General features: G+C 42.6%; 1 protein-coding gene across 2 annotated transcripts in view; it reads right to left on the bottom strand.

Moving 5' to 3' along the window:
* Positions 1 to 10,828: 10,828 nt before the first annotated feature.
* The window catches only part of adad1 (adenosine deaminase domain containing 1 (testis-specific)), a 6,897-nt gene continuing 3,681 nt past the window's right edge, over positions 10,829 to 14,044 (bottom strand). The window contains exons 8-13 of one of the 2 annotated variants that reach the window (XM_034544102.1): positions 13,471 to 13,644; positions 13,087 to 13,162; positions 12,834 to 12,990; positions 11,435 to 11,669; positions 11,184 to 11,316; positions 10,829 to 11,099 (exon numbers count right to left, since the gene is read on the bottom strand). In XM_034544102.1, coding sequence (XP_034399993.1) covers positions 11,061 to 11,099; positions 11,184 to 11,316; positions 11,435 to 11,669; positions 12,834 to 12,990; positions 13,087 to 13,162; positions 13,471 to 13,644 — 814 coding nt within the window. In that variant the 3' untranslated portion in view covers positions 10,829 to 11,060. The remainder of the gene's footprint in view (positions 11,100 to 11,183; positions 11,317 to 11,434; positions 11,670 to 12,833; positions 12,991 to 13,086; positions 13,163 to 13,470; positions 13,645 to 14,044) is intronic. The other variant, XM_034544101.1, reaches the window with a different exon arrangement.

Genomic DNA, 14,044 nt, shown 5'->3' with positions numbered 1-14,044 from the left:
TTAGAGGATGGTGAGAAAGCCAGAGTCAGCAGAGAGAAGTATGTCATTTGTGATTTTCAGCAGGGCGGTTTCTGTGCCGTGTTTTGAACGGAAGCCGGATTGGAAGGGTTCGTAGAGATTATGGAGATTGAGGTGGGACTTGAGTTGTGATGCAACAGGGTTAGGGTGTCTATGTCCAAGGTGAGAGCCAGGTGGTCAGAGATGGTGAGGTCGATGCTTCAGACATATCAGAGGGGGAAAGCAGGGTTAGGTTTTGTGGGGCGGTAAGTGACTGTAGTAGCCGGGGGGGGGGGGGTTTGGGACCAAATAGTTTAAAAGACAAGGTGTTCAAATGAGGGAGGAGCCGGTTATTGAACTATTCCACCGCCACGCCCACGGTGGTAAGTAGACTGGGAAGAGAATCGGACGTACTGTAAGCATGAAGCACATGGATTCACTCCAAAAAACGCCTTTGCTTATCATTCAATTTTGTTAAAAAAAAAGTGCAAAATACAAGCACAATTTTTGCAATTCAGTGTGGAATCTCCTTCTTTACAGCTGAGACTACACTGCGATGACACCTGATGTGTGGCAGGCACGCAGCTGTGTGGTGCAGCTGTGTGCCTGCCAGACATCTTCACGAAGAGACCTTTAGAGCCTTTTCAATTCAAAGTGTGTGTGTGTGTGTGTGTGGTGGGGCTCAGGGGGTTTTCCAGTGTCCACAACAAAATGTGTAAACTGAACCTAAAAAGAAAAAATACAGTTCTGCCAAAACAAGACAGCCATGTGCCTCCTCGCTGCCAACACATTTATTTGTGTTTTATTGGTTTGCATCTTTTGTACAGTTTTGGATTTAAAAAAAAATCCCAAATAATAATAATAAATAATAATAAATCCAATTCAAACATACTTTCTCCAGTTCAGCCGAGGCTTCAGCGGTCCACTTGAGAGAAAGCCCAAGTGGGGATCTTCCACCTCTTTGTGTGTCACCACACACTCTCTCTCACACACACACACACAGACACAGTTTAATTCCCTGTAACACAATTCACCTCGTGTGATCTCCACTTGATGTGAAGACTTCAGATCAACGTCTACGATCAACGAAGCCTTTTCACTGAGATGAAAAGGTAACGTGATCGCGCTTCCATGCAGAAATGCTCCGTCTTGAGGTCGCTTCTCTGCTCTCCGGTTGCATCGCGTGCATGCGCCATGCTTTTTAAAAAAAAAAATCTGCACATGTACGCAGGGACGGTCAACTTCACCAATTTTTTAGTATTATTATTATTATTATTATAAAAGGCAAAATGAGGAGCGAGGAGGATGGGAGGGAGAGACAAAGAGAGGTGCTTTTTAATGTTAAATGTTGTCCATAGTGGTTTAATTCACTTGTATTTCATGTACTCATTACCAATTAATGTGAAGTAAAAATGTCCCTCTGAAATACAGCGCAGTATAAAGTTTATATGTACATAATTAGCACCGACACTAAATTCATTACCCCAATAAATCAGAATAGGTCACACCCGGATCTCGAGGTACAAGGATCCTTAAACTCCATTCTAGTGATCTCAGACATTCAGATGGAAACATTTAAAATGCACAATGAAGACCTTAGTTTCCAAAAAAACTCCCTCTGACTAAAACAAAGAGCCCCCCCCTCCCTCCCCCCTCTTTTAGATGACACCAGTTTGTGGTTACCATGCAGTAAACGTAAAAAAAATATATATCTAAAAAAAGGAAACTTGGGACAGAGTTTTGATAATCCAGAAGTGACTCAATAACAACATGTGGACTCTGCGGTAACCAAACCTCTGACATACCACCCCCCACACACACACACACACACACACACACACACACACACACACACACACACACACACACACACACACACACACACACACACACACACACACACACACACACACACACACACACACACACACACACACACACACACACACACACACACACACACACACACACACACACACACACACCACACACACACACACACACACACACACACACACACACACACACACACACACACACACACACACACACACACACACACACACACACACACACACACACACACACACACACACACACACAGCATCACAGTCACAGGATGTGAAACTACCAAATCACTTTCATGGAGGCATAGTATTTGATCCACTACGTCTCTTACCAGAGATTACAATTAACCACAATTCAACATACTTCCAATGAAGTGCAGGTTTTAGTGCCCTCAGATAACCGGGACGAGACTAACTTACCTTGTTCATCTTAGGCCTCAAATATCCCACAAAAATAAAAACGTAAAAAAGGGATGTTCGCGTTTACTGATCACTGTATTTATTGTGGACTATTCAGTCAGAAAACAACATTTTGAATACATAAAGCTGCGGCGCCGCAGACATGACAGCGAGCCAGAAACCTCGTTGCCATTTGGGGATGTAAAAAAGGTCAAAGCTCATACATCGGGGCCCCAAAAAGTATGAAACACTGCCTTTAAATACGACACTTGACGGTTTTAATCTTTTACGGTTGGTTTCTTTTTGCTGCTGAATTGTAAAGCACAACAGCTAAAATATTAATTAAGAGCATTCATTCATATATACATAAATATATATATAAATATATATATATATATATATATATATATAAATAAATAAATATAAATATATATTGAATAAATATAAATACATATAAATATATATATAAATATGCATCATCTGTTAATCTAGAGTTTCACAAAAATAAGAAATAAGATGGAAAAAGGAGGACGTTGGACAGCATGATTTACATGCCCTGGTCTGGAGGTGTTGTGGTAAAAGTGACGCAGTACTTTTTTTCGGGGTCCTTGACCGCTCGTCACGAAAAGGGGATTCCAGTTTGCCGGTTATCTCTGCATCGATCCAATCGTCAATTAGAAGACAGAATTAAGTAATCTCGGTGAACCGAGCCCCGCGGTCCTCTTGTCAACTGGGATTGTCGAGGGGAATCCCCTCGGGGGGGCGGGGAGGGGGTCGTAGGCGTAAGAGAAACCCTTCTGCAGGCCGTGTGACGTCACGCAGTCTATTTTTACCTGCTGCTCCATTCTTACTGGGATGCAAAACTACATAATTATAAATTCCTATGACACATATTACTGATGCAGGCTGTTCTCATGCATTACAGGTATTGATTTAGGTTTTCCAGAGAAAGTCTCATTCGTAGTATAGCTCCTTTTCTTGCGGTTCCCCGATCAGTTTTATAACGCATGTTGCAACGTATAAGAAATGAATCAATGTCAAACAGTTGGAAATCAGCTGCTCCCCTCCTACTTCAAGCCATAGCCCAAAAGTCAAAAAAAGACTTTTATGTTATGTAACAGATGTGGTTGTGCAAGCTGCTCCTCACGTCGAACAACAAAAAGAAACACAATTCTCTGAAGGAAGGAAACCAAACCTCTTACATCCGTCAGTATGCTCACATTGTCACGGACAAAAATACTTTTTGTTCTCGTTTTGTTTGTAATGTGTCAGCAGCCCTCACCAGAGAGGGCACTCTGTGCCCACCTGACCCTTTTTTTTTTTTGACTTCGGGGTTTCACCGTGCAGTTAATGAGGGAAAAATGTGACGTGATTAATAGGAAAAAAAACAACCCTACAAGAACATACCTTTCACCAGCCTACTCAATTTTTGGTGACTGCCGTCCCCTATAAATTAGCACGCTGCACACCAGAGGGACACCACAAGCCACCGGCGAACAGACCTCATTGAACATCTTCACAGGATATTTGCCCTCAAGCCGTCGACATGGAGCAGTGTTTCAGAATCGCCCTCTGGGGTTTTTTTCTCATCGGCCATCTTCAAGCGAGACCCGTCTGCTCGGAGCAGGGCGACATGGGCTTCTGCTATCTACAGCGAGATGTCAAATGCGTAAGTTATTTATTTGAGGATAACTTTTTTTTTTTGTGGAATATACACACACACACATATACATATATATATATATATACACACATACACATATATATATACACACATATACATATATATATACACACATATATATATATATATATATATATACACACATATATATATATATATATATACACACATATATATATATATATATATATATATATATATATATATATATGTAAACAGACCAGGATCAGGTGAATGCTCCAGGTGAAAGTGTCTTTTTCTCTCCAATTTGTTGCAGGAAAACGTGATGTTCACTTACCCAGGAGACGTGCACGAGGTAAGAGGAGATCACTGAGGTTCGTGCAGCTACATGCAGCTGCGCGTCGACGTGTCGCGCAGACCACAGTGTTTACGTCGCCACGCTTTTGGTTTTCTTTTTGAGAGGCCGGCCTCGTGCTTTTAGCAAATCCTCTGCCATCGACCTCGAAGACGGAGAGATTGTGTGTTCTCAAAGTGACAAAACAGATAGATCAATAGGATGGATAAAAGAAAGACTTCCCACTTACTGGGACTAGCTCTGGTAAATGACAAGAGGCCGGCAGTCAGCTTTTAACACCGATTAAACTTGTTATCTTACTGGACCGAGTGTGAACCCGAGTGTGTTCTTTGACCAGGAGAACTGCCTCGATGAAGTGCTGCGACGCTTCAAGGCCGGACTGGAACACGCCGCAACGCGATGTCTAGACGTCGAAGAGCGAATCTACGACACTCTGGACGCCCTGAACAACGACTTTCCATCCAATGTGAGTACATTGCTGCCTTTGAATTAAATGTTGGATTTTATAAAAAAAAAGAAAAAAAAGATGCACGATCCAAAAACTAAACCCCGCCTCCTCCTCAGACGCAGACGAACTCGACGGCGTGCACGCTGGAAACCAAGGAGTCAGAGTTCAAGGACTTTGTGGAAAACCTCGAAAGTTTTGTTCAACTTCTCAACGCCAAATCCGCAAACTGACGTTCCCTCTATTTATACTACTATGATTATTTAATATTATACACTGCACTAAAATTCGATTAACCGTCTGGTAACGGTTTAAGAAACACTGCAAAAAAAAAAAAGAAGAAAGGTTCTCAAGTTATTTATCCATTTATTTATTTATTATGCAACTGACATGTATGGACACGATGTGTGAAAATGTGCAAATAAAATGCGAGCAATTATAACTGTGAGTCTTGATTTTTGTCTGCATTTGCCTCGCAAAAATAAATAATATTGCTGGTGGTGACCGGTATCTTTCATAGTGACAGAAGGATATTGGAGCTGGGAGTTGGTAAACACGCCACAAGGCTGCGTCCTTTCACACTTTATGTGAACGAGTCCCCAGTCAGTCAAAGTCAGGTGAGCTCGGCTCTTTAACTCACCATTAGAAATCTTACCGATCAGACAGTGAAGCCCATCTATCTGATATTAAAACTAATAGCCGACCTCTGAAGGTCATCTGTGACCTTGGTAAACGTGGGTCATCTTCTTCACTAGTTGATTGGTAATGCTGTGACCGACACCTTTGTTTTTAAACTAGCTTAAAACTTTAAATGTCTCACACACACTTAATAAACGATAAACTCACCGCACTAGATTATCCAACCTGAGATTTTACATCATGTATTAAAATGCACATCTGGTGGACAAAGGTGTTCATTACTGTATGTTGTTTTCAATGAGTCTCATCATGAGAATTCCCCTATCCGAGAGAGGTTTTCATACCTCCACGTTGAGGAAACTGTGGTGAATATTACCCACTGACTTTTTACCCACTGACTTTTTAGTAACTTCAGGGCCCGTTTCAACATTGTTTCAACCAATTCTGAGCAGATGCGTAACAGTACTTGAATTATCTGGTTACGGATATTTTCTCGGATTATATACACATCTTTATATTTTTGTGATTTGCACACTTTATATCGTCTTTTCTTACACTCCATCACTGTGTTGTTTTTTATTTGCGTTTTCCTCTTCTTCCTCTAACCTTTAGTCTGAAAGATGACACTAACGCGTCAATGGATCCAACCCGATGGCGTTTACAAGCGGCGGCGTCCTCGGTGCCGCGTTCCGTTTTCCTCGAGAGCCGACGACAATTTTAAAAACGCATTCACGCCGTCAGGGAAAGAGCAAGAAATATATTAAAATACACTCCTCCTCCTCCTCCTCCTCCTCTTCGCAGCTAAAAACTAAAGCGTTATGCAAATGAATGCCTGAAGATGACGCCGATATGCAAATGAGTGCATGACATCATCTGGCAACTTTTTTTAGCTACTTTTAAATGGGCAATAGCTGGCAATACTGCACAGGACACGTTGCCTGTTGTCAAGCTTTTATTTTCTCTCCACGGTGGCAGACAGAACTGCATCGTGACAGTGAGCCGCGACATTGTGCAATCGGCATTTACTTCATAATGACACATTAAAGCAAAAGTGTACCTAAAGGAACTTTAAGTTTGCTCGCTTGCAAAGTGGATTAAAAATAAAACGAATCGCATAAAAGACAGATGGTTAAGATGCTGTGGAAGCTGTATTTTAATATGTACAACAACAACAACAACAAAAGTGTCAGATCATGACCAAAAACATGCACACAAAAGAAGGAGAGAAAGGAAGACCCTCCGCACCACAAACTAGGGCCGGCCAACCTACTTTCACAAGGGCTTGAAGTCGAATGCTGTGCTGCAATAGGCCACTTGAGGGATTTTACCCCGCTGTACGGCGAGAACAAAAAAAAAAAAATTCATTCCAAGAGTCATGTAAAAAAGGGAAAAAACAATGCTGCATGCATTAGGCGAAAAACGACAAATTCAGCCCACCCTTTCCACCCCGACAGATATATAAATTGCACAAGGGTGGAGGTGGGGGGCGGGGTGAGCAAACCAATTCAAACACCTCCAGAAGACAACTTGCTTGTCACACTGACGAGCCTTGAAGCTGAAGATGGGGTACTTTATCAGGATTGCCTTTTGGATCACCCTCTCCGGTTGCCTCCTCACAAACTCATTCCCCATTTCTGACTTCGGTGCCTACTATTTGCGGAAGCATGTCGAATGTGTAAGTACATTTTTAAAATTTAAATTTTTTAAGCCAAATGTACTTTCCCTGCTCAGTGTCTGCCAGTTGCTAACACAGTGCAATGTTTTTTCTTCTGTCCACACAGCCATCGGAATCGACTTTCTACGCTCCGAGAAATGTGGAGGTAAGGCTATATTTTGTATCGTTTTGGAATATAATGTTGCATTCCAATCCAATGATGATGGCTTCATTCAAGAACAAACAAAAAGTCACGTTGGGTACTCCCCAGCATCAAAGAAGCTGAAGTGTCAGGGTTGAGATGAACTTGTATAACCACATGTAAACAGGTTCTCTAGTACAGGAAGTGAGCTCGGCAGGTGTTGCTACATCACAAAGCTGCGAGTGGCCGGGCAGCCACAAGTCTGCCTCAAGTCACAGCAGTGTAAAAAAGAAAAGGAGGAAGCTAAAAACACGTGTCTCTCTCTCTCTCTCTCAGAAACGATGCATCACTACGGCGCTGGACTGCGTTCGGAGAGAGCTCAGCGGAACCGTCAGAGAGGAATGCGAAGACCCCCGAGAATACGTCGACGACGCCGTCGAATACTTGGATCTTCAGATCGAAGAACGGTCGGGAAAAGGCCACGTGAGTAATTTACACACACACACACACACACACACACACACAGGGTTACCAAATCTGATGTTAAAAAAAAAAAAAAAAAGGTACTCTGAACTAACTGGTCCCCCCCCCCCTCAGGCGCTGACCGACTCCAGGGAGTGCGCCTGTGAGAGGTGGCCAGAGACGTCTTTCAGTGAGTTCGTGGGAGACGTGTTGTCTTTACTTGAGCTGGAAAATAGTGACTCGAATCCTTAAATCCCCCCCCCCCCCGCCAAAAAAAAGTGATCTTTCACTAGTGTGGGATGTGACTCAACCAGCGGACTTTTGAAGAAGGTGCTTGAAGGATTTTAATGCCACCGAGCAACACAGGAGCGATCTCAGGGATATCGATTAAACGCTGCTGTAAAATATTTACTTTTGTAACAAAGTCATTTCAATGTGAAGATAAAGCTACTTATTCCAAATGTTTTTTACTACATAATAATAATCTTACATTTCTACAATGACATATTTTATTCCTTTTACTCTACAATAATCTGCTGTGAAAAAGAGTTCAAAGTTAAAATTCTCAAATCAATTTCCAACAATGAAGATGTATTTGATCCTGTAAAGCTCAGATTTTCTATTTATATATTTATTGTATATAATGTATGTTGTTGTTGCTCTAAACCTGATGGTATAAATCTGTTATCTTAAAGTTTGTGTATTGCCAGTTAATGCTCTTGTGAATTGTTGTGGAAACTGTGCATAATACACATTATGTCTGAAGGCCTTTACACACCGGGGTTGTTTATTTCATGTGATTAATTGTCACGCAAATATATATATATATATATATATATATATATATATATATATATATATATATATATATATTTATTTTTTTTGTCACGTACACTTTTGTGCAGAAAGCTTTGTGCGGATGCCAAATTGTACGACACGAAACGCTCTGTGGTCTTTCATTACTCTTTTTAACCTCGACAGAGGCAGCGTTCTTACCTTTCACAATAAAAGCCCGAAAACATACACTGCATAACTGAAATACTGGGAACACAAATTCCCTCAAGAGTATTTCAATTATTATTTTTTTTTTAAAAAGGGACAGACGCTGCTATTGGTAGTTTAATTTTCGGAAAAAAAAAAAAAATAATTAATAATTATTCCGTCCCTTTTAGCAGTGGTGCGAACATAACGTGGGCGAGGACGTACGGTCTCTGGAGGCGGAGTTTCCTCAACGTTACAGACAAATGATGGAAAGTCACGGTGATGCGTTCACTGTCGAGTCATTTTAAGAACGAGTAAAGATGCCGTACAGTCCCACATCAGAAGCGTCATTTAAAACATCAGCTTTATAGTCCTCAGGTCCCCAACCAACACCCCCAAATCTCCACTCTTTGACAGCAATGCTTCCCCCCCCCCCATAATCATTAACACAACTACATTATTGCGTTAAACTTCACCCATTTAATACAAGGATTGCTGGAATATTATTATTTTTTTTATTTTTATTTTTTTTTTAAATGGCGAGGAAAATGTTCACATTTGATGATTATGTGTAGATGCAAAGTGTCGGCATGGTTTTTTTATTCATCCTGTGTGTAGTTTTAACCCCGTGAATCCTGCACTTTGCTGAGTTTCGAGCACAAATAACTATTTATTTAACAGATTTCACTGAAACATTTAAAGTTCTTAATCCAGCCTCGATTTAAAAAAAAGTATGCAGCACACGTTACTCGTCCTTCTGCACATAGGTGCTCAAATGTTTTCACTTTGTTAACCACATCAAAAGAGTTGCACATCCTGTTTATCTCTAAACCTAGTATCACCTCAGTGACTGATGGGCACTCTCTCACACACACACACACACACACACACACACTTTACCCTGCATGCATCTGCTTCTGTTTGGGGGAACGGCATCGGGGATTTTAATCATTTTCATACTCCTTCTCGATCGTCGTGGCATTAGACACAAAACCTACTACATGAACAATTACCAATAGCATTAACCTTTTTTTAAATTAAATCTTTACAATCGTGTACCGGCTTGCAGGAGGAAGGAGGGCAATTTACATGCAGTGCCTTCACACATACACGTCCCTTTAATAGAACATGCACACCCCTTGGTCCATGTGCTGCCATGCAGGTTTTCCCCACTGCATCTCCAATGAATGCAGGAAAGAAGAAAAAGCACTTGTGCCAGTGTCAGACATCAACATCAGCAGAAACATGGTCAGTCAAAAAGTTACAAGTGATCCAACAAAAAGAAAATGAAACACAAGTACGAAACCTGGAGCTGTGGGCACACACACACACACACACACAACGGGAAGCCTTTGATCCTCGGACACAAGTTCCCTGAACGCACCGGTAATTCCATCCGTTGCCCAAACCAGTAGGAAGTGAACGCACCACCGCTCTGTTCACAAGAGCGCTCGACACTTACAGGAGTAAATGATCCACTGCAAACACAGGAAGCCAAAGCATTTCCTGCATGCGTGCGTGTGTATATATATATATATATATATATATATATATATATATATATATATAAATAACTTTCCAGGCTGCATCATACAAATTTTTGCAAAAATAAACATGTACTGAACATCATACTTTGAGCTTTGACTTATTTTTTATTGATTTATATTGTGGATAACTGAGGCTCAAAATCACACTGTTCAGTATCAAATCACTGAATATGAACCAAAAAACAGGATTTTCTTCAAGCGGTGAAAACGCAAAACAAAACAGTGCTCTAAGTCAAGTATTTTATATTTCTAACAATCAGAACTTACTTGTCACACTTCAGAGCCATCGGGACCATAACGGAGACATTCAAAAGTGTTCCTAAAATTCTACATGGTTGTTTCCCGTGAGACACAATAGCATTAGAACAATGTAAATATGAATAGTGCATGCTCTCATCACCAAGGTGCAAAGCATGTACATAAATAAACTGCAGAAAGCAGAGATGTGGAGGGTAGCGGGCTTTCCTCTTCCGGCTCATTTTATACAAAAGTTTAGTATTTGTACTCTTCTGAAAATCAGACCCAACCCTGAAGGTCAAAGGCCATCGACATGACTTCACAAAAACAAAAAAAGCCCCCCCCATTGACAGGGATTAACTTCAATCCCTTTAGAAATCACAACAGGAACACGTTTCCAGTATAGTAACAAGTTCAATCTTGTTTTCAATTTTTTTTTTTCAAAATAACTTCTTTTTGGTCTCCAGTGATTATGTTGTTTTTTTTCTTCCTTTTATTCACATGTTGAAGTTCTCACGGACAGAAAGCTTGACCAGCCAGGCGCCAAAGCCCTGCTGCTGCAGGTACGCCCGCAGCACGTTCTTGGCCTCCTGGTACGGCTTTGCCATCCGCTTCGGTGACAAAAATGGCAATAGAAGCAACACACGAGTCACAACGATGCTTACGGATTCACTTTCTTCCTCAAAATGTGCAAACGATGGTCACAAAAATTAAGACGCGACGCCGCCTCGGAGACGTGTAATCAAGACCTTCGAAACACAAGAAATGGTGTTTTGTTTTTTTCTCGATCGAGAAAATGAGAGTGAACGTCGGCGTCACTGTGACGAGGTTACCTTGGCTTCTCTGTAGGAGATCGTGGCCAGCAGGTCCTCCCTCTGGGCGTCTTTGGCCACCAGCTTGAAGCGGTGCAGCATCGCCGCTTTGCACAGGCGGCTGGCGAGAGCCGGGCCGCTCTTAAAGGGAGATCTGCAGGGAGAGAAATCGGTGTGAAGGGAAAAAATAAAATAACGTCGAAATAACAGAACCCGTCCAACTGCAGCTGAACTGCTGCCCTCTCGTAAACCCACACATTTAACATCCTTACTCCTCGATGGTCTTGCCCTCCAGGCCGTCCACCACCTCCAGGGAGCAGTCGCCCTCGCTCCAGTTGAGAGCGTAGGACAGCCGGCATTCGGCGGCGCCGCCGGCGGCCACGGCGGGCACCAGGCTGATGTGGGGTGTCATCATGCAGTAGAACGTGGGCAGCTGAGGGGTGATGCCCTCCACGCGCTGGCTCACTGAGATTTTCATGCCCCGGACATCGCTGCAGCCAATGTCACCTGTGAGATTCGAAATAATAATAATAATAATAATAATAATAATAATTATATCTTTTGCAGGACGCATCAGCGCGTACATCACAGAAGATATGCGGTCAAACGCGTCTCAGACCACCACGACAAGTGGTTTGAGTGATCGAACCGCCGAGCTTTCACACCTGCACGAGCGCCGTCGACGTGCAAAACAAAACAAAAAAAGAGTAAACGCGGTCTCTCTCGGTGGTGTTACACCTGACCGACCTTGTGTTTTATGTGTGGAACGTCGGCGTCTGAACTCACTCGTTTTTTTTTGCAGAGGGGGGGGGGGCACCAAGACGACTGTGGAAACGAGATGCGATGGTTTCAATTTGTTCAAAGGACGGCAGGTACCCGAATATGTCAAGTGGCGAATGTTCGGTTTCCAATTGTGTGCTTTTATTGTGCGCGTCAATAAGTGACCCAACAGTGTCACCGAGCAGCGCTCTCGACCACAGACGCAATTTATTCATTCGATCGCGTGGGCGCGTTCACACATTTACAACACAACAGACTTTGGAATTCCCCTCTCTTATGTGGGTCATGAGAGTCATTATGATTATGAAAAGAGGAGAAGAGTCACATGGAAAATAATAATCCATCACCGTTTGAGAAGGATTTTTTTTTACACTTGTTTTTGTCAAACAGGATGTTGGGGAATTTGTTGTGTCACCAGCGCAAGAGCAAGCAGCTTAGACTCTAATGTCTGCACACATTCGCCACCTGAACCCACAGATTGTATGCAGTCTTACGTAAGAGGCTATTTTTAGATTTACTATTTGCTCGACACAACGTGGGGGTGTCCGATAGCGTCACTCTGCGTCGGCTACTTATACAGACACAATTACGACCAGCAATTTAATGCAATCCCATTTTAAAAATCAACTAAAACTCTTAGGATTGTGTTTTGACTGCATTGCGAAAAAAAAAAATATAAGCAGTTTGTACAAAGCAGCCACCAGTTAAATAAAAGTATTCAATGAACTAGGAAAACACATTGAAACTGGTACCTTTCTCAGGTTACCAGCACGAACAAACTGTTTGACCCAACGCCACACCTGGAGTGATTCCCCTGTTGCATTTGCACTTGGCGTTGATGGAAATGGTCAAATACTAATCAAGTCGTCCTGTTGCGACTCGACGACTCACCTACGAGGATGTTTTGGACGTAGATGGGCTCAATGAAGTGGCTGAGCAAGGCCCCCTGGTACCCGAGCACCTGCCACTGAGTCAGCTTGTCCGTGGCGGACATGCTGACCACCTTGGAGGCGGAGTTATCAAAGGCCCACGAGAAAACCGAGAACACCTTGAACAAGAGAATCAATTCGGAGTTATGCGGCAATGGTGCAGGTAACACCCCCCCCCCCCCCGAGATGAGAGAGAGAGCGCAACAGCGTCGCACCTTTCCCTCCACCGACAGGTGTAGGCTGATCTCGTTGTTGACCTGCCATGCCGCGATGGAGAGCGGGTTCAGGCGCCTTAAAAAAAAAAAAAAAAAATAGAGCACAGAGCTGAGGAAAAGCATTCGAATTCATTGCACTGAAAGGAAACTTTATTGCTGCAACGTCACCCATAATCTGCATTTTTGTTGCCGTTTAAGGCCTCAGAGCTCGATCCAGGTAGCCATGAAGACCCAACAGCCACATCAGTGAAGAACTACTAACAATTCTTGGTTGTCATGACCTTCTCCTTACTTGCGACCTTGAAACCGTCACTCCATCTGCAATGCCTCAGTGGGAACCTTCTTTATAAAAAAAAAAAATTAAAAAAAAAGATGAACACTCACAGCTTGGAAGGGATCTGAGTGGCACCCTTGGGCAGCTGGTTCACGTAGAGGTGGAGGGTGACGCCGTCCTTCAGGCTGAGGAGGCCGCTGCCGCTGCCGCTCCGCTGGAAGACGGACTTCTCCTTCAGGTCGTCCGTTTCGTTGAAGAACATCAGCAGGTGGCGGTACAGAAACCTGAGAGTGCGGCATGAGAGTTGCTCAATATGACGGGACAACTGAAATATACATGCGCAGTGACAGCGTCTAGAGGTGAAGACCCGACGAACAATCTAAAATGTAGCTAAAAAGTTGCGTGAACCATCTTCAAGGTGGCAAAATTCATACATTCTGAAAGTGAAATATAAACAAAACAAATATTGTAACTTAAATGTTAACGCCAACGTAATAACCCAACTTGAAGGTGACCAAGAATAGATCCAAGGAGCTTGAAACAACGGCCAAGTTATGATAATGAAACATCATTTATAAAAGGACAACAAGGCTTTTAAGAATCAAATAGGCCGACATTTATTAATAAGAGCACACGCGTAAGAACGAGCACTAAATATATTTGTTATTTATGTACGACCCCCGC

This window comes from Cyclopterus lumpus, chromosome 10, assembly GCF_009769545.1.
Source record: "Cyclopterus lumpus isolate fCycLum1 chromosome 10, fCycLum1.pri, whole genome shotgun sequence".
NCBI lineage: Eukaryota > Metazoa > Chordata > Actinopteri > Perciformes > Cyclopteridae > Cyclopterus > Cyclopterus lumpus.
Note: the sequence above shows the minus strand (reverse complement) of the source record. Positions and strands in the feature narration are given on the sequence as shown.